The sequence below is a fragment of the Eucyclogobius newberryi genome, unplaced genomic scaffold (assembly GCF_026437365.1).
Source record: "Eucyclogobius newberryi isolate DKJ021-1_F unplaced genomic scaffold, fEucNew1.0.hap1 SCAF_22, whole genome shotgun sequence".
In the NCBI taxonomy this organism is placed as follows: domain Eukaryota; kingdom Metazoa; phylum Chordata; class Actinopteri; order Gobiiformes; family Gobiidae; genus Eucyclogobius; species Eucyclogobius newberryi.
Window position 1 is genome coordinate 3253032 of NW_027315857.1, and position 25774 is coordinate 3278805.

The 25774-nt window shown below is 43.1% G+C and overlaps 1 protein-coding gene across 1 annotated transcript in view; it reads left to right on the top strand.

Annotated features, from left to right (window-relative positions):
• The window catches only part of dok1b (docking protein 1b), a 48614-nt gene that overhangs the window by 4584 nt on the left and 18256 nt on the right, over positions 1 to 25774 (top strand). Inside the window, exons 3-4 of the mRNA XM_072459378.1 lie at positions 21788 to 21878; positions 22023 to 22195. Of these exons, the coding sequence (XP_072315479.1) occupies positions 21788 to 21878; positions 22023 to 22195 (264 nt within the window). The remainder of the gene's footprint in view (positions 1 to 21787; positions 21879 to 22022; positions 22196 to 25774) is intronic.

Genomic DNA, 25774 nt, shown 5'->3' on the forward strand with positions numbered 1-25774 from the left:
ACAGCTGCCCCAATACCAATACTCAACTTGCTCTTGTTCGGAAGTTGTTCCTCTAGTAAAACACATGAATTTGTGTTAGCTAGCAGCTTGTGATTTGTAAGTTGTAACTTCTGTTAATAAACAGTGAATAAACCAGATAAATTGAGTTTATTTCAGTCTGCAGTTAAGCCTTGTGTTTGATAGTCGTCCTTGTTCATGTGTCTTCAACTTAATTTAGCCAAGTAGCTTGTGTTATGCTGTTATAACATTATGCAAAAATGGCATGAGTTCAGCCGGACTCATTCGGTCCGGACCTGAACCTAAACCTCTGGATTCGAATCCGGACTTGAACCTGAACGTGGGTTTATGTATGCATCCCTAGGCTGCTACCATTTTTGATGGTAAATAGTAAATGTTACTTATCAAAAACAAAACAAGCATGCATTTTTGTAGCTTTGATTAAAGTTTACATTTTTATTTTTGTAACGCCCAAAATCACAGCCCAACAGTTGCCTCTGAGGGCCACAGTAAAACACGAATCAAGCAAGTCCTCTGTCCTTAGACCCTCCTGCTCGGCCAGGAAAAACTACAAAAAACCTCCTTGGGGAAAAAGTAGAAACCTAGGGGGGATCTGACTCCTACAGACTGACAGACGGATGCGAGGGAGACGGTGGAGCTGGACCCGCTCTTCAGGCAGATGAGGGACTATCCATACGGGGTAGAGACCGCTACACCAGGAGAGGAGCATCTGGGTCCACAGGTCCTCAGAGTGAGAAAAAGAAAAGGCAATGAACAGTTTGCAAGTGGAATTAAATATAAAATATTGTTTGATAGAATATGGGGCATCTGGGGCATCTGTTCCGGATACCTCCTGGTGGCTCCCTGGGGAGGTGTTCCGGGCATGTCCCACCGCGAAGAGGCCCCGGGGAAGACCCAGGACACGCTGGAGGGACTATGTCTCTCGGCTGGCCTGGGAACGCCTCAGGATCCCCAAGGAGGAGTTGGATGAAGTGTCTGGGGAGAGGGAAGTCTGGGAGTCCCTGCTTAGACTGCTGCCCCCGCGACCCGGCTCCGGATAAGCGGAAGAAAATGGATGGATGGATGGATGATAGAATAAGTAGTCAGATAGAGAGGATAGTGCTCAAGCTGCCATACTTCCCTCAGCATAGTTGCTCCTAGGGCAGCGTAGCTGAAACTGTAGGTTTATATTTCTGTTCCTAACTGGCCTGACCATAAGCGATTTCAGAGACTGAAGAGACTGTGTCGGCCTCTTTAACATGGACCGGGAGCTGATTCCATAACATAGGAGCTTGGTAGCTAAACGCTCTACCGCCTACTGTGCTTTTAGAGACTCTTGGGACCACCAGAAGGCCAGCATTTTGAGAGGGAAGAGCTCTGTTTGGATGATATGGTACTAAAGCATCTTTGAGGTAGGATGGGGCCATGTCGTTCATGGCTTTGTAGGTCAGGAGTAGAATTTTAAATTTGATTCTAAACTCGACTGGGAGCCAGTGAAGGGCCCTGAGCACCGGCGTAATGTGCTCTCTTCTTTTAGTCCTGTTAATAATCTTGCTGCTGCATTTTGAACCAGATGAAATCCTTTTATGGAGCTTTTAGGACACGCTGCAAGCAGGGAGTTACAGTAGTCCAATCTAGACCTTTCAAATGCATGGATACTTTTTCCGCATCGGCATCGCTTTTAGGCAGGATTCTTCTGATTTTGGCTATATTGCGCAAATGGAAATAGGCTGTTTTTACAAGCTTGATTTATATGTGCTTTAAATGAGAGCTCCTGGTCAAATAAGACGCCGAGGTTTCTAACAGTAGAACTGGAGGCTACACTGACATTGTCCAGTGTGACTATCTGCTCGGATAAAGCGTCTCGTAGATGTTTAGGGCCAAGCACAATGACCTCGGTTTTTTCAGGGTTAAGAAGCAGATAGTTAAGTGTCATCCAGGTTTTTATATCCTTCACACAAGCACTAAGTCTGTCTACTTGATCGCTCTGATCAGGTTTCATTAATAAATACAGCTGTGTGTCATCTGCATAGCAGTGGAAGTTAATGCCATGCTTTCTGATAATGTTGCCTAACGGCAGCATATAAAGAGTAAACAGAATTGGACCGAGTACTGATCCCTCTGGCACACCGTAAGTTACTTTAGAGCAAGGTGAGGAGCTCTGGTTTACATAAACAAATCGGTATCTATCAGATAAATAGGATTTAAACCAGCTAAGGGCTGTTCCTCCAACACCTACGTCACATTCTAACCTCTGCAGTAGAATGTTGTGGTCGATGGTGTCAAACGCTGCGCTGAGGTCCAACAGAACCAGGATTGAGACCAGTCCATCAGCAGCTAATAACAAATCATTTGTGACTTGGGTAACTAGTGCAGTTTCAGTGCTGTGGTGGGCTCTGAACCCTGACTGGAAGACTTAAAATAAGTTATTGTCCTGTAGGTGGCGACAAAGCTGTTTTACTACAACTTTTTCAAGGATTTTAGAGACAAAGGGAAGATTTGAAATAGGTCTGTAGTTTACCAATAGGTCGGGATCTAGGTTAGGCTTTTTCAGAAGAGGTTTAATTACTGCATGTTTGAAGGACTGTGGAACATAGCCACTTTCGAGTGAAGTATTTATTATACTAAGAATAGGATCTATAATTAGGGGGAGAATGTCTTTGAGGAGTCTGCTTGGAGTCGGGTCTAAGATATAAGTTGAGCTTTTAGAGGACATAATGGCTGAAGTTATCTCTGCTTGATCAACAGCTGTGAACCTTTCTAAATTTACTGATGGAATAATATGGGACATTAGTTTTACATTACATTAGTTCAGGGCTAATAGCGGGGGTAATTTCATCAAATTTATCTCTGATTGTTTTTATTTTATTGTTAAAAAATAGGAGGAAATCATCAGAGCTGACGGAAGCTGGGATTGAGGGTTCTACTGTGCTGTGACAGTTTGTTAGCCTGGCTACAGTGGTAAAAATAAATTTAGTGTTACTTTTGTAACACTTTTGTAGATATGAATAGTATCTGGTTTGGGCTTTACGCAGAGCCTGCTTATAGGACAGTAGGCAGCTTTTCCATGCTTTTAGGGATTCTTCTGTGTGGGAGCGACAAAATTATCCTTTTAACTTTCTAACTCTTTGTTTATGTGAAGGCAGTTCTTCGTTGTACCATGGGGAGGCGCGCTTTGGCCTAATGACCCTCTGTTTTAAGGAGTTGCAACATCAAGAGCAGACTTCAGAGAATTCATGGTCAGGTCGACAAATTGATCATTTACACTGGGACTAGAGCTGTTCTCAGAAGGATCACATGACACTGAATATGTGGCGCCGCAGCCTTAATGCCGGTACATGTCGGCCTCGGTGAAACTGAGATAAACCCAAAAAAATATTTTTTTTTTCAAATGGGTGATTTTCGTTTTTTTGCAGAATGTGCTAGTTGAAGTTATGAATAAGCCCCTGTGTGCTTCAGATAACACTATTGGTTTTCTTAAACGTATACATTAAGCTGTTAAAAATGTGGAGTTTTTGGGTCTTTTTCCTGCTCTCCTGGGGGGCGTTACCTTTTTCTAGCCAACGTATTGTTTACATTTTCCACCAATCAACAGTGAATCGCATGGCAGCTGCGTGCTCCGTGTTTTCCTCTCATTACTCCAGACCCTCTGCAGAGCACAGTCTTCAGAGCTTACATTTCCTGGACTACATTGCAACGGAACTGTTTACTCAGGTACACTTTTACTTTACTACTAAAAATTATTGCTTTAACGCTGTGTTTTAAGGCGGTCTTGTGATCACTTTAGAATCTTACTTGTCTGCTCCGGTGGAGCAATGCTAAGCTAACATGTTGCTTCAGTGCACTCTGCAATACGGGCTTAATGTGACTACTTGCTGTTATCACCATGTTATCGGGTTATTTTTCGGCCTGGGTTGGCCCGTGGGTTGTGTGGGTCGTGCTTTGTGTGTGTTTTATGGTGCTTTGTTAGTTTTCGTGATTAAACCGGCTGTTAGCCCCACAGCCCGGAGCTAAACGCAGCTATTCGGAGCTAAGTTGTAAGCTAAACTTTGCTATGTGATCGGGTTATTTTTCGGCGTTTTGTCTGTACAAATTATATACTTATGTAGTATTTCTTGACCCGTAGGTTGTGTGGTTGGTGCTTTGTGTGTGTTTTATGGTGTTTTGCGTTAGTTTTAGAAAATAAAAAAACTAGAAATAGAAAAAAACTACAACTCCCGATACCACTTCTGGTCACGTGGCTTACGTACGTCGCACGTCACGCACGCACTGCGTCACTCGAACCAATAACGCGCTTTTCTGGCCATTATCAGCTTCCTGTGTGTCTCTCTGTGCACGGTGTTGGGAGAGACAACAGGACGGCTGAACCAGGTAAGCTTTGCGACTAAAACACCCGCTTTTAATCACTTTAATGTGCGCCGGTTTTAAACTTGAGTGTATGTTCTGGTGTGCTGTTCTGCAAGTGTTTTCCTTTTACGAGCCGTGTTATCTCAAGTGAGCTAGCTAGCCCCGCTAGCCGAGGGCAGATGTCCCAATATCTCCGCGTTTTGCATCTTAAATACACCGTTAACGTCACAATGTGAACTGTTATCTGTGAAGCGTGTTATTCCCATATTACTGTTAACCCTAATCCTTTTTTTCCTCTTTTCAGAATTGGCACCCTGACTGACATAATCAAACACTATGACGAAAATGGAGCAACACCACGGTTGAGGAAGAAGCGCGCACTATACTATATAAAACTATACAGAAGTCCATTCCATAATGCTACCTGGTCGACATCCTGGCCATAGGGACTGGCATGTGAAGTTGCTCCCAACCCATGTGACTAAGGTCTCTACGTGAAGTCTGCTAAGGAGCTTGGTAAGTGTAAAACATTATTTTGGTGATTTTCATGTTTTAATGATTAGAGTATAATTAACCATAAGCATCATCTGTTTTTCAGGTGAGCCTGCAGTTTGTAAATCAAGCTTCAGATCAATGTGGAAACAGCTTCTCCCACACAGCAGAAGCTGCAGGCCACGCACAGATCTCTACAACAGAATCTAATGTGCTATCTTTCGGACCCTCACCGCCAGCAAGCAAAGATATCAGGATGCATTACAGCTTTGACTTTGCACAGCAGGTACTAATAATAGTGCAAATGAAGAATAGCAATTATAGAGACATACGTCTTAATCAAATGTCATATGTATTAATCTAATCTCCTTTCTCTCTCTCTCTGTCTACTACAGATACACTTTCCGTCCAACCCTCTGCAGCCGGGGCCAATGTATTTCCTGACTCCACGAAAATGTGGCCTTTTTGGTGTCTCCTGTGAAGGGATGCAAAAGCAGGTCAATTTCCTGATTGACGAAGGCATGTCGTCAAGTAAGGGAAGCAATGAAGTCATAAGCTACATGCATCATTTCTTCAACAACTTCGGTGTTGGAGAAAAATACGTGGATCTTCATTGTGACAACTGCAGTGGCCAAAACAAAAACAATTTCATGTTGTGGTATGCTGCCTGGCGTGTTGGACACAAGCTTCACTACACAATGGACATCCACTTCCTCATTGCTGGCCACACCAAATTCTCCCCTGCTTTGGACTTATCAAGCGAGCATACATGAAGACCAGAGTTGACACTTTGGAAGACATCGCTGAGGTTAGTTTATATTATTTGACTACTGTAATGTGTAAACATTAGCCTGGCAAAACTTCAGTGCTGCTCTCTGCTTAAGAGAGCAGCACTGAAGTACAATGTCGCCCTTGTCATCAGGCAGTGGAAAACAGCTCTCCTGAGTCTCACCTCAATATCCCACAGCTTGTTGGAACAGCGGATGGCAAAGTGTTTGTCAAGAAATTCGACTGGCAGAAGCATCTGAGTCCCTTCTTCAGACGGCTTCCAAAGATCAAGAGTTATCAGCACTTCAGGTATTTATATTGAAACTCTCACATTGTGTTAAAAAAAAAAAAAAATAGTTAATGAGTGTTTTATGTGAAATAGTTAGCCATTTCTTAAATGTCCTGTTATTCGTTTACAGCTTTGATGCCAAGAGACCAGGTGTGGTGCTTGTGGAAAGTCACTGTGAAGCAGAACCAGTGGCATCTGTTTATAAGAGTTCTTCTATTAAGAGTGTTTTTTTAAACTTCCTATAAGTTATCTGTCCTTTCCCCCTGTATCTACTGCGTTGTAACATTAAAGGTTATCTTATCTGATCTTTTGTTGTTTGTGTTGCACTGAATCACCTGTGAATTATGTTTATCGACAAATGCAATGAACCCTATTCTGATTCTGATTCTTTGATTCTATTCAGGGCCTTTTGTAATCCAAGTATTTCCATTTTAATATAGTAACTTCTAATTCTGATTCAAGTCCAGTTACCATCAATAACAACACTCCTCTTGAGTCTTCAGTGACAGCTGTAGGGGGAAGGTGGTGTCAGTGTGACAGGGGGGAGGGCTTATCTCAATGAGATGCAAATGAGCCCCCCTGTGACTCTGGGCTCTCAGGTGAGAAACTTTGAGCCCCGTTTTCACAGTGAATGGGTTTGAGAGTTGTATACATTCAATTGACCACAACTTACTCAAATATGATCAGATCTACATGAGTGAGACATCATTGGATAGCTTTGAATTCACACTTTCAGAATCTGTGACTCAAAATGTCTTCGGGTAGACATGTAACTGGTTTAGCCACGGTCAGACACATTTTGGCTCTATTATTTCTTAGAATTTTGAGATAGATTTTTCGAATATTGTCCATTTCATTATAACTTTATTCTGTGGGGCTGGATGATCTTTAAGAATAAACTGACAATATAGGGCATAGGTGTCAAACTCTGGCCCGCGGGCCAAATCTGGGCCAAAGCCCGCCATACGTTTTAATCTGGCCCGCCAAATATATTAATAAAAAAACAAAACATTATATATTTTTTTAAAATCGATTCATAGAAACGTAGTTACATCCGTAACCGTTTTTATCGCTAAAACTACGCGTCCCACAATTCCGCCGGTGGCCGCTTCTCCCCCACGGGGCTTTGCTGCACTGCCGTGTGAGCTGCCGAGGGAGAAGTGCACTTTAAGCACTTTTGAGCAGAAGTTTAGTGGTGTGTCAGTTCGGTGGCTGCCCACGAGTCCGAAGGTTTACTGGTCCAAAGGTTCACGAGTCCGAAAATTCAGAAATTTTAAGGTTCACATGTCCGAAGGTTTATTAGTTCGAAGGTTCACGAGTCCGAAATTTCACCGAAATTTAAAAAAATTCACCGAAATTTTAAGGTTTACAAGTCCGAAGATTTATTAGTCCGAAGGTTCACGAGTCCGAAGGTGTGAGTCTGCGCAGTGGGCTCTACTCGCGGCTCTCCTCGCCTCCCTTTGCCCCACACACTGCTTTTTGGACTTTTCTAGTGTTGATGCACTTTTTATGATTAAACTCACGTATTTTCCATAACCGACTTGTTTCTGTGCATAGCCTGAGCTCCTTATCGTATTATTAATGAATTAATTAACTCAAATAGCCCAGCAGTTTCGGCCGCGCGCCGCGGCTCTGTAGACACTCCTGTTTGCCAACCTGAATTTCCTTTTTGACCACCAATCCTACGGTGATTGGATCACGCGTTTCTATATATACATATATCATTTCTATACTTTGATCAAATGAAGGTATAGAGTGGAGGATTCTGATCACACATATTTCTTATGATAAAATGAAGGCATAGAACGGAGGATTCTGTTCACACATTTTTCTTATGATCAAATGAGGGCATAAAGCGGAGGATTCGAGATGTTATTTTTATATACACAGTACAACTTAAGGTGCCTCCTGTGAGCAGCTGGTACACAACGTTGTGACGAGCCCCAGTGCGTGTCTTCGTGCTTCGTGCGCATTTTACAGACTGACTACATCCCGATGCCGTCCGCACCTTCACTTTAGCCTATAAGGAACCTTCGGACCAGTGAACCTTCGGACCAGTGAACCTAAGGACTAGCAAAATTTCGGACCAGTGAACCTTCGGACTAGCGAACCTTCGGACTAGTGAACCTTCGGACTAGCGAACCTTCGGTCTCGTGGGGGGTAACCGTCAGTTCAGGTGTAAAGATAACTACACAGACGTGGAAATGTTAGTTAGTACATTTAAAAGTTTTTTTTAGATCTTGAGAAGTTTATTTTGTTATAAAATCAAATGTTTATCTCTGTGTAGAACTGTAGATCAACTCTGAAGTTGTAATGCACATAAACTGAAGCACAGTATTGGTGAAATTACACATGTTTTTCTAAATATAAGAAAAAGTTTATAAGAACAAACGTTTTGTAATTTTTTTTATCGATCCAGTAATTGCTTCAAAACAGCGTAGGCTATATAAAGCTATTTATTTCTTATATTTTTAATAGTTTTATGGTTTACGTTATGTTCGGCCTGCGACCCAGCCTGAGCGTCGAAATTCGTCCCGCGGCCCAAATGAGTTTGACACCCCTAGGCCAGCTTCTGTATCGTGTCGTTCCGTTCCAGGGTCCTGGGAAATAGAGTCTCTTTACATATTCTGAAAATGTAGCACACCAGCATGCTTACCTGCAGTTTCTTCAAACAGAAATCCTGCATTTATTTTGCCTTTCGACTTTGAATGTCAGAATTTTACACTACGAGTGTGAAGCGTCAGACCCAGTTCAGACCAATCAGCGGTAAGGATGATGATTTTATTTCCGGTCTTTTTGTAAACAAAGATGGCGGCGCCCTGTCGAACTCGGTAGCGCATCGCAGATTCCAGATGAAAATCCTGCGTGCTGTTTGCATATTGTAGATAATTGTGACAAAAATAGCTGCGTTATGACTCGACATGATGGGACACATTTAGGACGATCGCAAAAGAGTGGATCTCACTGAACGGGAGAGCACAACGCCGTGTTGCACATCGTACACATGTTGGACAGTGAGTGTCCCTCCTGCTCTCATTCCTCCTGCTACAAAAGTTTTACTGACAAAAGACAGCTGTTCTATGCCAAGCAGAGACTGAAGAAACAGATCATACTGGTGAGTAAACCTCAATTTATATATGCATTTATATATACAAAATATATAGGAAATAACAAGTTAAAATGCATTTTTATGACTAACGGTAGCTATGCTATCTTATAGGCCGAGGGAAAATATTGGGGACATGTCATCATGTTTATTTTCAATAATGACACGATATCAAAATAAAAATGAATGTGCATGAATAGTAAGCTATATCAATAATGTTTCCAGAGAGTGCTGCTGCAGGACCTTCCCCTGAGAGATTGCGTTCGAAATCCGAGATTCAGGGATCTTCAGCAATTCTTCCTGAAGTCTGTCTGAAAAAGGAAAGCTTTACAACGGTCAAGGGGACGAGAGTGAAGGAGAAATTGGCCAAGGCAGAAACAGAAAATTGCGGTAAGTCTGTATTTTTGTGTAATTAAATCTTGGAATATCTCGAATGTTTCAGTCTTGTATTCCAATGTTTGTAGGTATATGTTTACTATTTTAATGTATTTTATTTATTTTCTTCCCCTGTCACTCAAAATAATTATAAATTCTAGCAAAAGTAGATCAAAACTTGTGATGTTTTTGTAAGTGAGGCAGTCACATTAAAGGTGCCATAACATGCTTTTTTCCCACATTTCGTAGTCTATCCTAAGTGTATAATTGATAATAATAAGGGTTGTGCAACACCCTTAACATAATAGTTAAGAAATATCACCCAGACCTTGGACCCCCTCACCAACCCGGAAATGCAGACGGCTTGGTTTGATATTCGCCCCCACCCTTGCGAAGAGCGATCTGGCTCCCCCGCCCACCCGTGACGTAGCCCCACAGCTGTCTGCTCCGCGATGCGCCGCTCCTGCCGCGCGAGTGAGTGAGAAACGATAGAACTTCAGATCAACACTACTTTGAGACTAAATAAATCTGGTGTTTATTCTACAGCGTGCGCAGAACAGACATATCTATAGATTATATATATATATATATATATATATATATATATATATATATATATATATAGAAGTCTTACGTCCATCGCGCTCTTATTTCCTGGTTTTTCGTATCGGATAGAGGGGGGAGGGGGAGGGGAATGATGACGCATCCCTATGGTTATGACGCGGTCTTGTAGACACCCCCCGTCAGTTTGGAGATTCGAGGAAAGGAGATAGTCTGTAATATAGCGGGAATCAATAAAAAAAAAACACTCTGGGTACATATATGAAGCACAAATAGCAATGTAAGAATGTTAAAAGCTCTGAAAAGTCGATTTTGCATGTTATGGGACCTTTAAGGCCTACAGTAGTCTTCAAGCACATTTAGATTGAGCTCTAGTAGTGGTAGTCCAGACCCCTATGTCTTTACTAGGCCTACATGGGATTATTTATACATTGTACTTGTATTAATAGTGGCTTTAGTCCTTTCCCTAGGAAAGATTGTGTAGCAGTGGAGGCCAGATATCACTATAGCTACTAGATTCCTTTCTAAGAATCAGTCTGAAACAGGAAGGTATGTATTCATGAGACGTGTATATCCCCCAAATATTTTTTTTCACAAAATGTGAACTTACTTGGAATATTTAAATTTTAATCAAGCCACTAAATATTGATATTTTTAGCCAAGGGTCTTATTTTCCTTAGATATTGCTTTAATTATTGACTAGTGTTATTTACGCGTAAACTAATCGTCATTCTATGATGCATTCTGCACAGAGTCAGAAAGACATTTGATGTCTCATACAAGATATTCTGTGATACTGTCATTATCAAGAGGACTTTGGACAACCAAGAAGTTCTTCTAAAGTCTTCTAAAGACCTTCCAGAAAATTGTGCAGAAGCTCGAGTCATTGGATGCCTCCAATTACAGGTACACATAATTTGAAAAACAAATATTTTTGCTATTGAATTTATTTAGATTTTCGGCTCAGGAAAAAGTCCTTTTCAAAGAGCCTCAATTTTAAGATTTTGTTTTGGACTGAATAATGAACTTGTGGCTCCATGAAAAATGTTCCTAATCCAAAACACATTGGAGGATCATCAATGCAGTTCTGTAGGAACAGGCCTTGACCTGGGAATATCTGAAGTCAATATATGTTTTTTTCTTTGAAATCTCATTCACCAGCATGCCACAGAATTGTTGTACATCACGCTTACTAGTACTTTTTAATGACAGGAACGACCAGCTCAAGTCAAGGATTCAAGCGGATCATCCTCAGATCACCTTTCATCGGCCAACTATGAGGAATAAGAGTGAACTTGTGTATGTTGAAACACTTTCAACTGGGACTGTTTTAGATGATTTACACCCTACATCAGAAAGTGACTTAGGATCTTCAGAAACAGACAATGTCACTTTAAGCCCAGAGTTTGTGACTTCAGGACTAGACAAGAGACCTCCTCCACACATTGTACTCTGCTGGAATTGCAATCGAGAATGCTGTTAAACAAAAGCCAGGTGTGCAGTGGACGTGGCCTCCTACTTCTGAGGAGTTCACCAATGTCACCAATATCCTCAAGAACTTTTTAACCTCCTCCTGGATAGTGGGAGCATCAGAAGATCCAACTTTGGGCGAATTACAAGAAGTGTCAGGCCAGATTGAACTCAAGCTTCTGTCCATATGCCAATATATAGTCTATCTTGCTTCTGATGGCTATAAACAAACACCAAAATCACTGGCCCTTGGACTAACAGTCACATTGCATCATTTGACAGTATCATGAACTTTGAAAGTAGTCTGGCCCAACTGCAGGTACAGCAGGAAGATTCCTAAGGGCTTCAGTCCTGAAGTTCCCACTGTCTTCATCTCGATAACATCGATTTTGCAGAGGAAACCATCTCCTTGATCACAATTTGTCCAGATCTTTTGTCCAGATACAGTTTTTATTTAATAGTATGATGGTTATGCATAATTAAACTATTTTCTGCTTGTAGCCTATTGTGGTGCTTGTGATATTAACTGTTTGATTATTGAATTTGTTTACTTTGGGATATTTTTTATTATTAAAGAATTTTGAACTTATTTTAATATTTTGTTATTAGTATCAGTTAAGGGGCCTAATGAAGTCGAATCTGAAATGTAGCATGTGAAAAATTAGGCCCAATGGTGAGTAGGGCTGGGTATTGCCAAGACCCTTGCGATACGATACATATCCTGATTCTTGTATATTCCGATACAATTCCCTCATTACGATATGCATCTCGATACATTTTTGAAAAAAGGGTCTTAAAAATGTACCAAACGGGTAATATTTTTAGTCTGGATACGAAAATGTATGGAATTTCATGTTTATCCACAAAGCACTTTTTATAAATCCATTCTGCTCTAATAACTTCATACATCCAACCAACTGATCCAAATAGAAGTATAAGGAACACATTCTAGTAAAGTATTGTATGTTTCATGGTCTGAACATGCTGCAGCAGAATCTTCTGCACAGATCAGCTTCAGGTCCACAAGCTCTTTCTCACCTCGACTGAGAGGAGCACAGTACAAACAGCATATTAAAAAAACTATTCCACCTCGTTTAAAGCCTACAGGCCACAAAACTTTATTTTTTTAGATAAAATAAATATTGATACTGTGACTCAGTATCGATATGGAGTCCGTGACGACATATCGCTGTATCGATATTTTGAACACAACCCTAATGGTGAGCTTGTTTCAATATGAGATCATTTTGAAATTATGGCTTTTTTAACATATGACTAATTCAAGACTACCACTCCCATCTACCTGATATTTCACATATCAAATATTCATTGTATTGTCTGTCTATGTGCCAAAAATGAAGAGTGTGACCCTTTCACTTTCTGAGATAATTTGAGTGAAAGATGCTATGAGAGGCTAATATTTGCATATTTTCGTACATTTGCCAACTTCAACAGACAATTTACCCACTAACTGCAAAGTTCCCTCTTGAGGAAATTTTGGTGGAAGAAGTTTAACTATTTTACTTGATAGAAACCATAACAAAAAGTATTTCCCAGGACCCTGGAACGGAAGTCATTTTCTAGGCCCTTTCTGAGAGCTAGCCTATGGCCTACCCTGATTATAGGATTTTGAGGGAAGACAATGAGGTCACTAATCTCTATTCCATACGTTAGGACAAGATCCAGAGTGTGCTTATAACTGTGATTGTTTACATTTTGTCTACAGTCCACATGAGTTTGTCTCATTTATCCTAGCTGCTGTTTACCTCCCGCCGAGCGCGTGCACGCAGGAGGCGGCGCGCCCACTCACGGAGCAGGTATGGAGCTTGGAAAACTCCTTCCCGGACTCTTTGTGTATAATCCTGGGCGATTTTAACAAGGGGAATCTCACCAATGAACTACCTAAGTACAGACAGTGCATTAAAGTCCCGACCAGATAGCAGAACACGTTGGATCACTGCTACACATCAATCAATAACGCCTTCCGTGCTATGCCCCGAGCCGCGCTGGGTGCATCAAATCACGTCATGATTCATCTGATCCCCATGTACAGACAGAGGCTAAAGCTCTCCAAACCTGTAGTGAGGACTTCTAAGAGGTGGACCAATGAGGCAGTGGAGGAGCTACACACGTGTTTGGACGTTACAGACTGGGAGGTTTTCAGAGCTGCCACAGATAGTTTGGATGAGTACACGGACACTGTGACATCATACATTTGATTCTGTGAGGACAGCATTATACCAACACACACCAAAGTCACCTTCAACAACGACAAACCCTGGTTCACACCCAAACTGAGACAGTTGAGGTGGCAGAAGGAGGCAGCACACAGGGCCGGCGATAGAGAACGCTACAAAGAGGCAAAGTACAGGTTTAGCAGGGAGGTGTCGCGAGCCAGAGCCCATTACAATACGCGTCTGAAGCAGCAGTTCTCAAACAACAACAACAACCTCTGTGTGGAGTGGGCTCTGGCTTCTCACCAACTACAAGCCCCGTGCCCCCCCTACTGTGAACGATATAAAACTGGCGCAACAACTAAATTCTTTCTACTGCAGATTTGACACTCCCTCCCCGACTGTGGCCACCTCTGCCATACCAACCCCGGTCCCCTGCAGTATCTGGACTCCCCGGGAACCTACGTCAGGATCATGTTTGTGGACTTCAGCTCAGCATTCAACACCATCCTCCCTGCTCTACTCCAGGACAAGCTCTCCCAGCTCAACGTACCCGACTCCACCTGCAGGTGGATCACCAACTTCCTGACGGATCGGACGCAGTGCGTGTGGCTGGGGAAGAATGTCTCAGACACAGGGACCATCAGCACAGGAGCACCACAGGGCTGTGTACTTTCTCCCCTGCTCTTCTCCCTGTACACGAACTGCTGCACCTCCAGCCATGCCTCAGTAAAACTAATAAAGTTTGCGGACGACACCACCCTCATCAGGCGCATCTCAGACGGGGATGAGTCCGTCTACTAGAGGGAGGTGGACCTGCTGGTGTCCTGGTGCCGCGGGAACAACCTGGAGCTCAACGCCCAGAAAACAGTGGAGATGATCATGGACTTTCTCGGTATCACCATCACCCGGGACCTCAAGTGGGGGCTCACCATCAACTCCCTCACCGGGAAGGCCCAGCAGAGGATGTACTTCCTGCAGCAGCTGAAGAAAGCAAAGCTGCCAGCTGAGATGATGGTGCAGTTCTACACGGCCCTCATTGAGTCCATCCTCACCTCCTCTATCACCGTGTGGTACGCTGGAACCACAGCCATAGACAAGCAGAGACTGCAGCGCATTGTGCGCTCTGCTGAGAAGGTGATCGGCCGCAAACTTCCATCTCTGCAGGACCTGTACGTCTCCAGGGCTCTGGGACGTGCAGGTTGGATCACAGCCGACCCTTCTCACCCAGCACACGGACTATTCGAACCACACCCCTCAGGCACGAGGCTACGGTCCATCCGGACCAGAACCTCCCGTCACAAGAACAGTTTCTTTCCCTCTGCCGTTGTACTCATGAACACTTCCTAAGCACTTTGCACTCACTGTTCACTTTTTATTGCACTACATGCATTGCATTTATTTTTTGTACATATCATGTCTATTTTTAACTCTGCTTACCTATTTTTAATACCTGGTAGTTATTTATTGGCTCGAGCCTTCCATGGAATGGAATCTAAAGACATTGAAATTTAACAAATATTAAAAAGTGGATCCTGGACTACCTCACAGACCGACCCCAGTTTGTGAGAGCCCGGGACTGTGTGTCTGACACTCGGACCTGCAGTGTGGGGGTGCCCCAGGGCACTGTCCTCGCGCCCTTTCTCTTCACCCTTTACACTGCAGACTTCAGACATGACACGGACAGCTGTGTCCTGCAGAAGTTCTCTGACGACTCTGCCATCATCGGACTCATCACGGACGACGATGATGCGGAGTACAGGGGACTGGTGCAGGACTTTGTGGACTGGTGTCAGCGGAACCACCTCCTCATCAACGCGGGGAAGACCAAGGAGATGGTGGTGGACTTCCGCAGACGCCACCCCACTGCCCCCTTACCAGTGAACATCCAGGGAAGGGACATTGAGAGAGTGGACTCATACAAGTACCTGGGTGTTCATCTGAACCACAAACTGGACTGGACTCACAACACAGACGCACTGTACAGGAAGAGCCAGAGTTGGCTCTACCTCCTGAGGAGACTCAGGTCTTTTGGAGTGACAGGGCCACTCCTGAAGACCTTCTACGACTCTGTGGTGGCATCAGCCCTCCTGTATGTGTGGCCTGCTGGAGCAGCAGCATCACAGAGAGGGAGAGGAGGAAGCTGGACAAAGTCATCAAGAAGTCCAGCTCCGTCCTGGGCTGTGCTCTGGACTCGGTGCAGGAGGTGGGGGACAGAAGGGTCCTGGCTAGATTCACATCTATGCTGGACCATGAGTGTCACCCTCTGCAGGACACTCTGTCCGCTCTGAAGAGCAGCTTCGGTGAGAGACTGATCCACCCTCGCTGTCAGACTTTATAACAAACACTGTTAGTCCTGAACACTCGCAATACTGTCATATTCATGTACAATTACTGTTGTGATTCATGTGCAATTCATGTGCAATTACTGTCGTGACACATATTCATGTGCAATTACTGTCGTGATCACATGCAAGTGTATTTATTTATTTATTTTATCTGGATTATTTTCCCCCTCCATCCCCTCCATTCACGTTTAATACTGAAACACGTTTCAGTATTACACATTTCAGTATTAAACGTGAAGTATTAAAAGCTTCACGTTTAATACCTCTTTACACTTGGTTTAGACCTTATTAAAAACTGTTTTTGTCCTGGTTTAGTGCAAGTTTAGTCCTTTGTTTGATGCTTCTGTACTGTAAGAAAACTAAGATCATTTCTGTTTATTTTCAATACTTAGCCATGATTTTGTTTCTTTTAAGTGCTTTTTCTGAACTTTTATGATATAAAAGTTTATGATGTTTATGCTCATCACTGGGTGGTCACTTTAGGCCACTAAGGCTATCTGTCAAATTCCTAACTAATAGGGATGTACCCTCCGAAGTTGGATGGATTCCATCCCTGTGTATGAGCCCAGGCTTTCCCCAAAACGCACTCCAAATTTCAACAAAGACTACATTGTTTGAGGGCACCAGATAACCACCTGTTGAATGCTAAAAGACGGCTGTACAATTCAGCATTGCTCCGATTGGGCAAGGGACCAGACAATATTACCTAACATCGACATTGCCAATTCACACACCGCTACCACTAATTCTAATTTGAGCACCTCTGATTGCCTCTGCCGGGCGTCATTACCTCTGCATGAATCACGATTTGGCGGAACCTCTGTGTACTCTGCTTTAAAAGCCTAAGGTTTCCTTCGATGTCACCATTCTCTAACTATGAAACTTCCAATTACTGAGTGTCACGAGTCCATTCAGCGGCCGTGTGACGCAGTGGCGGCTGGTGATGCAAAATATAGGAGGGGGCTATTTGACATGACCGTGTTTTTGTATTTTTTTTAATTTAGTAAACACATTTTATTTCCACTTTTGGTAATGATAATACAATGACTTAGAGGAAATAAAAACACAAACAATTTTCATAAACGTTTCATAAAACAGCTTCTAAGTGGCATTAGTTAGCATTTTTGGCTGTGCAGGCTGTGCCAGACAAAGTATCATATATATATATATATATATATATATATATATATATATATATATATATATATATAGTATTCTTTTACTCAAGATAATAATAAGATAATTCATTTAAACAAATTATATTGCTTTTAGACACAAAACAGCGCCTTTAATGGACCAGCTCACGGTGCACTACAGACTGGCGTTTAGCGCCTCGTTCCCCCCAAACTGCCACAAATTGGTCCCTATTCTGTTCCTGATCTAGTCCCGGCTGCACGGGAGGCGCTGAGGGGCTACTCTTAGCCTCGCGAATACTGCTTATGGTAAACCTGATGCTACAACCTGGCTATAGCTAGACTTAAGCTCCTCTAAACAGCGGATCTGCGCTTTTAACTCCTCCAAAGCTACCACTACACTGCACTTCACGCACCTGTCGTCAGAGAAAGAGCCAGGGTTCTGACTCAACATATGACAACTTGAGGAGCAGGTAAGGGCAGAGGAAGATTCAGCCATGACGCTAGCTGCTACGCTAGGCAAGGCAAGCTCAGGCTGGGACTAGAGAGCAAGGGGGCTTTTAATCCACAAAATACTGAAAAAAAGTGAGCTGTACGAGGCTCCGAATGAACTTTCACTGTTGTGTATATGAGGCTAAAATAGTGTGTATAATTTGTGGGTTATCGATAGACAGTAGCGAACGAACAACTCTGAAAACATGATGCACTCACCGGAAATGACTTCACCTTGTCATACTTTTGGCATCTCCTCCTACAATTTTCGTTGAAAACACTTCAAATTTGACCAAAAGACACAAAACCCATGTGCAATGAAATTATATGAATTTGTTCATAACCGTTGTGGTCAGGGTGAATTTTAAATAAAATTACAATTCTGGAAAATTTTAAAAAAAAATTGACGTTCCTTAAAAAAATATGTATTAAAAATATTGGAAACATTTTAATAGTGTTCGTGCAGATTTCCAAACTGAACGCAAAGATATGCAAATGTAGTGGCTATCTAATAAAATGTCTCACTATCTAGTTCAGTGGTTCTTAACCTTTTTGGAGGTACTGAAACCCACCAGTTTCATAAGCACATTTTTTTCTAATTCAAAACATATATATATATATATATATATATATATATACATATTATATATATATATATATATATATTATATATATATATCTATATATATTATATCTATATATATATATATATATATATATATATATATATAATTTTACTGGTGCACAAAATGAACTGTGCATCAACATCATTATGTTTTATTAAACATAATAATGAATATTTACTGCAAATCAGTGTGACTTCTGCTGTTGCCTTTCAGAGACCAGTTCAGAAATGCTTCACCTTGGCAGGTGCCACACTCATGTCATTTTCGCAAACAAAGTCTGTTCCTTTTCTTCAGTTTATGTCCAGCATCCTCGAAAAGGATTACTCGCAAATATATTATATTATAGTATAGTAGTTATAGAAAAGGACAAGGGAAATGGCCACAGAGCCTGACCTTTTGGCCCTTTTGGGGCCATGCTGGTGCCGTGTCTTAGCCCAGATATAAGGGCATGGATTCAGGCTAGTCTCTGGGGACTCTCGCCTGGTCCATTTGGCCTGTTTGGGGCCAGGTTGGTGCCAAGACTTAGCCCAGAAAGGAGGGCTTTGATACAGGCTCGACTCAAGGGCCTTTTCTGTGGTCCTTTTGGCCCTTTTGGGGCCAGGTCGGTGCAAAGACATCAGAATCAGAATCAGAACTTCATACAGAGACGGCATGATATGTACTTTCTAAATAAAATATAAAATATAAAGTTTAGTGCAATAGAAGTGAACAGTGCAATGAGTACAAGGTGCTTAGACAGTGTTCATGAGTCCAACGGCAGAGGGAAAGAAACTGTTCTTATGACGGGAGGTACTGGTCCGGATGGACCGTAGCCTCCTGCTTGAAGGGAGTGGCTCAAATAGTCCGTGTGCAGGGTGAGAAGGGTCAGCTGTGATCTGACCTGCACGTCCCAGAGCTCTGCACGTCCCAGAGCCCTGGATACGTACACGTCCTACAGAGGTGGGAGTTTGCGGCCGGTCACCTTCTCAGCAGTGCGCTCAATTGCTGTAGTCTCTGTTTGTCTCTTGCTGTGGCTCCAGCGTACCACACGGTGATGGAGGAGGTGAGGATGGACTCTATGATGGCTGTGTAGAACTGCACCATCATCTCCGCTGTCAAATTGGCTTTCCTCAGCTGTCGCAGGAAGTACATCCTCTGCTGGGCCTTCCCGATGATTGAGCTGATGGTGGGCCCCCACTTGAGGTCCCGGGTGATGGTGGTGCCTAGAAAGCGGAGGGAGTCCACTGTGGTGATGGGGGAGTCTGAGATGGTGAGGGGGGGCTGGGAGGCTGTGACTTTCCTGAAGTCCACGATCATCTCCACTGTTTTCTGGGCGTTGAGCTCGAGGTTGTTACAGCTGCACCAGGACACCAGCCGGTCCACCTCCCTCCTGTAGGCAGACTCATCCCTGTCTGAGATGAGCCCGATGAGGGTGGTGACGTCCGCAAACTTGATTCGTTTTACGGAGTCGTGGCTGGAGGTGCAGCAGTTTGTGTACAGGGAGAAGAGCAGGGGAGAAAGTACACATGCGCGTGAGTACCCCGGCTCTTTTCCCTCTTCTGCGTCTCACGGTTTTAGCCAAAATGAGAGCTATTTCTGCAGCAGATACTAAAAAAACTGGAGCTGTGTCCGTGGGAGTTGTGGTTCTGATAGATAAGAGCTCTTCACGGGTGTAAGAGCACGCAGACACACAATTAACTAACAAAAACAGACAAAACAACGAGCAGTGAAGCGCCAAGGCTGCCATCCGTGGCGCCATCTTGGACGAGACTTAGGCAAAAAAGGACAGATTTGATACAGGATAGAACGATGCAGTGAGTGATTGATTAAATTATAGTTAAAGTGACAGGTGTTTCAGAAGTGTTCATGAGTCCAACGGCAGATGGAAAGAAACTGTTCTTGTGGAGAAAGGTTCTGGTCGTAGCCTCCTGCCTGAGGGGAGTAGCTCAAATAGTCCGTATCCGTATCAATAATTAGTAATTATGTGACATGACAAGATTGTGACCTGAGAATATCTTGGCTAATGTTCCCACACGTAAACTCAAGTGAAGGACCTTTTTTTGCATTTTCCATTTAACAACTTTAAGCCTCAGCCTTAATCTGTGATAACCATGCGCCTTTAAGACCATCACTCGCTCCTCTCAACGAGAATCCAATGCTTCTTCAGCCTGACGATGTGAGGGCCAGAGCTTCAGGCCCATGTCCCTCCCAGAGTGACACCTGCAGACCTGAACCCCTGGAGGCATCAGCTCCATCACTGCAACATCACTACCCATCTCAGCTGGATCACACAACTCCGGCTTCTGGCCGTATAGATGCACATGTTTCACAGTTAGACAGACAAACTTCTTAGCCTCAACTCTAGATCACAGTCTAAGCCTCATTTGCATGATCAATGGCACAATTTTTTAAATGTTTGGTAAATAAATCTTCACAAAACACAATTCATTTGGTTAAGTTTATCATTTATTTCCAGTACTAGTCACTGTCAGTGTTACACACTCACGAACCTTCAGGTTATTATAAATAATGAATAGTTTGTTTATCAATATTCAATTGATTATTGATAATAATTAACCTTGATATTTGATATAGAGAATTGGTGATGCCCTAGACTCAATCAATATCAACATTGATTGTCACTCTCTTGAGTAAGTGGGGGAGGCATGGAAAAACACTACCATATTTGGACTAGTAATGATACTTAAAAATAAAATGTATTTTATAGGAAATGTTTATGCATAATAAAAATGTAACCTGTGTTGGACACAAATGGCACCAATTTGGCGGAATTGCCCAGAATGCTGTCCATCTTGACTCAGTCTAGAAATTCTTTCTATAAAAAAATAATCTTTAGTCTTGACTTAACTGATGACAACACGCACTGGGAACAGGTCTGACTTACTGCTATTAATGTGAACACAGCTCCTGCTCATTCTGTCATACAGGGACCGGACAGCCTTGAGCTGGGCTTTAACATGGTGCCTGCCATGGACAAACCATGGTTAGCACAAAAGTCCTTTAACCGATCACCCCTCACCAGGTGACACTGTCATTACCCACTTGGGCATTGAAGTCCCACAGTAAAACAACAGCGACCAGTCGAAGCACTGCCCAGTACCCCTCCCAGAGACTCCATGAAGCCTGGGTACTTTGCACCGTGGTCGGCCAACAAAAAATACCAAACCCTACCCTCTAGTTCACTAGAGTGAACTCCAACATCGGGTGGCTGAGCTGTGGGGCTACAAGTAAGCCCACAACAGCTCTCCGCCTCTCTGTGAGCCACGCCAGAGAAGTGGAGCATCCAGCCCCTCTCAAAGAGATGGGTTCCAGTGCTCAAACTGTGGATGGAGGTAATGCCCACTATATCAAGTCGTTAACGCTCAACCTCCGGCACAAACTCAGGCTCTTTGCCTTCCAGCAAAGTGACGTTCCATGTCCACAGAGCCAGTTTATTTAGCCAAAGTTGCTGACTGTTGCTAACAGCCTTCACTGGTGCCATCTTGAATTAACAGAACCTTATCAACATGCTGGTGTAAATAAGAGTATGTATAGTTCATCATTAATAGTGGTTATGGTCCCATTCCTAAGTGAAGAATATGTATTTTTCTGTGTGCATGTGCCCCACAGGGAGGAGGAAACAGTGACACACCTGACCCCAGCGCTGGAGCTCAGGACCTGCAGATGTCGGAGAACCTTATCTACTTCTCCAGAGACGAGGGTGAGCCAGCATATCAGGGGCGTGTCTAGGGGGTAGGGAAAACTACTAAAGCGTGGTTAATAGCTCTTGAAAGTAAATTGTCTATAATGTCTGTCAAACATGAACTGTACAATTTGTATTGAGTACATTTTCCCTGTGTTGCAGTGGATGAGTTCTGGGTGAGCGTCCAGAGCACGGACGCCTCAAATCGCTGTGGACTGTCTGGAAGTTACTGGCTCAAAGCCGAGAGTGATGCCCTGATCCTGAAGGAGCCCAAGACTAGGAGGAAGGTCCAAGTGTGGCCATACAAGCTGCTACGGAGATACGGACGAGATCGGGTCAGTGAAAATTAGTAAATATAATTATAAAATGTACTCAACACATTACCTTATAAAGGTCCCATAACATACAAAATCGACTTTTCAGAGCTTATAACCTTCTTACATTGCTGTTTGTGCTTCATATATGTACCCAGAGTGTTTTTTTGATTGATTCCCGCAGTTTTTAGCTATAGTACAGACTATATCCTTTCCTCGAATCTCCAAACTGACGGGGGGTGGGTGCAAGACCGCGTCATAAGGGCAAGCACGCGTCACCATCCCCCCTCACCCTCCCCCCTCACCCTCCCGCCTGGAAATAAGAGCGCGATGGACAAAGACTTTTATATATAGATATATCTGTTCTGCGCACGCTGTAGAATTAAGTTCAGCCCGGTGTAGGTGACCCGGGCATGCAGATTTGCGCACCGCCTGCCTGCGCTGGAGAATAAACGCTGTAGAATAACATCAGTTTTATTCAGCCGTAGAGCCTTTGATCAAAATTGGGACTTGGGACTTGAGAACCATGGGACCAGTGGGCTTGGAGATATCTGGAAGAGTCGTGATTTGGGCATAAAATATGGATTTGAGTTGATTGATCGCAGCTTTTCTAAATATTGACCTCTGTGTAGCTCATCCAAGGAGTTTGTGGCCTCTGAAAGCACTGGGGGCTCCATAATGTACGTTTGAGATCACTTTCCACGCTCTATCAGTGCAAAGGAACGCAACAAGTGACGGTCAAGGGGCGGCAACGTATGACAAGGGGACCGGCCCCGTCGTCTTTCACCGCCGCTAGAATCGAAAACATGATTATTGAGTTAGTTTGTTTACACCCCCACCGTCTCCGGGGTGGGCGGGGCACACACGCTCTCTCTGAGACTACGTCACGGGTTGGGCGGGGGAGCCAGATCGCTCTTCGCAAGGGTGGGGGCGAATATCAAACCAAGCCGTTTGCATTTCCGGGTTGGTGAGGGGATCCAAAGTATGGGTGATATTTCTTAACTATTATGTTATGGGTGTTGCACAACCCTTATTATTATCAAATATACACTTAGGATAGACTACGAAACGTGAAAAAAAGCATGATATGACACCTTTAATATTGACCAACAAAACAATGAAAATGAAATGAAAATGTTCATAATGGGAACTTCCGGGGTATGGCGCAGACTGACTCGACGCACCGCTATGCCCTGCTGCCGATATTTTGCCCTCAGGCATCTGTCTGCACTTGTATCCTTAATAAATATGACGTGAAATGAATTAAATAATAGATTCAATACCCTATATTTGACAGAAAAGTGATATTTTATTTGATATTTCATTTTTTTGATTTTTTTTTTTTTCACACCAATGATCGCGGGCCGGCCCTCCGCTACTTGCCTGGATTCGAATATGGCCCTCGGAGGAAAATAATTGCCCACCCCTGGTCTAAACCTAGAAAAGGCAAGGGAGGTGGTGCTTTGGGAGCTAATCAGTCGAAACTTAAGGACTATAACCTCGGTGAAAAAACAACTTCCCCACAAGATAGCAATGCTAATGCTCTAGAGGGGTCGCCCGCGACCACACAGCCATATCCAGTCCCCTGTGGGGACATCTCAGGCAACAGTTGGCCCTTGTGTTGCATGAAATGCAATGAACATAGTGTCATTGAGTGCTGTACTGAGAGCCGGGAATAGCTACAAAATACTGCAGCTGAAAGCAAGAAGAAGCAAGACATTGTGGACGGGTTACGGGAGCTGAAAGCCAAGGTGGTTAAAATCCTGCTGGATAACAAGAATATGAAAAGCAAGATCCTGGATTTGGAGTCCAGGTCCCACATAAATAATCTCAGACTCGTAAGAGTTCTGGAAGGCAACGAGGGGGACAACACGGAGGGTTTCCGCCGAAAGATAATTCCAGATCTTCTATGCAATACTTGAGTAGGAGTCCTTTCCATCACTATATACTTTGCCGCCCCCTAAGGCAACTACTGTTGTGATTTTGGGCATTACAGAAATAAATTGAATTGAACTATAGAAAGAGCATATCACCTGGGAAGACCAGATGCTGATAAACCACAAGGTCTGAGAAGGAGCATCATTAAGGCTGTAAAAGTTATAGGGGACTTCCAGTACAAAGGCAAGAAGGTTTATATTGCACAAGATGTTGCATACAAAATTCATCTGGTGAGGAATTAAGGAGGAAACCGCTAAAGCATGGCTTCTTAAATCCAGCAACTCTTCTGGAGACTTTTGAAGGTAAAAAACATATATATATATATATATATATATATATATGTATATATATGAGTCAAAGAAATTAGCACCAACTTGGGGATCCTGGTTGTGACTGCAGAGCTGCCATGTGGGGAAGCAGCCCACGTGGTGCACTGTTGAATCAAACACTTGTGAAGAATAACCGAATTCCAGACTTGAGAAGTTTCAGTGCAAAATAGTCTTTATTGATGAGCCTCACAAGATGACAATTCACCAACAAGCTCCAAGCACTTTCTGGAGAAAAAAGCTGCTGCTCTGATAGTTACATTATATCCCCCCTTGGTTCATGAATATTGGGCCTGGTAGCATCATTGTTATTCTGGTTTTCCCGTTGTTAAGTTTGACCTCTGTTGACTGACCTCACCACCCGAGCCTCAGCCCCATGATTTGAACTCAATGCCCCTGCTTCTCTACTACAGTTTGTATTGTAACCGCAAGTTTACCCCGCTGCACCTGCACTGTGCCTGCACTGCCCATGTCCGGGTAACTTCATCATATGTCTATATCTCCCTTGTGGCTGGCCCAGGTGGCATCTTATGGTAGCTTCCAAACTGTAAGATATATAACAAGACTTGCCTACTCTGAATTAAATTTTCTCTGTTAAATAGTTAAATTAAAATTAAAAGTATAATGCTTAAAAAATGTGTGAGGCTATTGGAAATGCTTCATCAGTACGACCACAGTGCTCACCTCTGATCTCCAAGCCAGCCTCAGGAGCCATCCGGCGACGTACCTGTGTCAGAGTTAACGACACAGGAGGCAATTATTTTACTCGCGCAAGGAGAGCATGCTTCAGTCACAGGACGTTGCTAACATCTCTGAGCTCTCTCTGCTTCTCTACTCAGTTTTATTGGTTCAGAGTTTAGCATTCCAGGTTCAAAAGTTCACATTACTTGTTAACCACTCCACATATGGTGGCTTGTCCTTGTCCAAGCATGGTTTATAGTCACAAGATTAGGCACACACAATGTTAGTTTTCACAAGTCCTTGTTTAAACATTAACATCTGTTTCTCATCTCAGAAAAGTTTAAACAGCATATATCTTCTGCCTAAACTTTTTAATTTAATGTCCTAAAAGATGGATCCGCTCTGACCATCATTTACAGCAATGTAATACAAAAACACTTATATGAGGTTATACTTTCATGGTTATATATCAATACAAATGATAAGACCTATGCTTTATTTATATTTTATTCCATCAACCTGTGGCCAGGATCATGTTAAGTTAGTGCACCGACTTGAGCTCTTAACAAGCACGGGAACCCAATCCGGATGTAAGATAAGATAAGATAAGATAAGATATTCCTTTATTGTCCCACATGGGGAAATTTCATTGGTG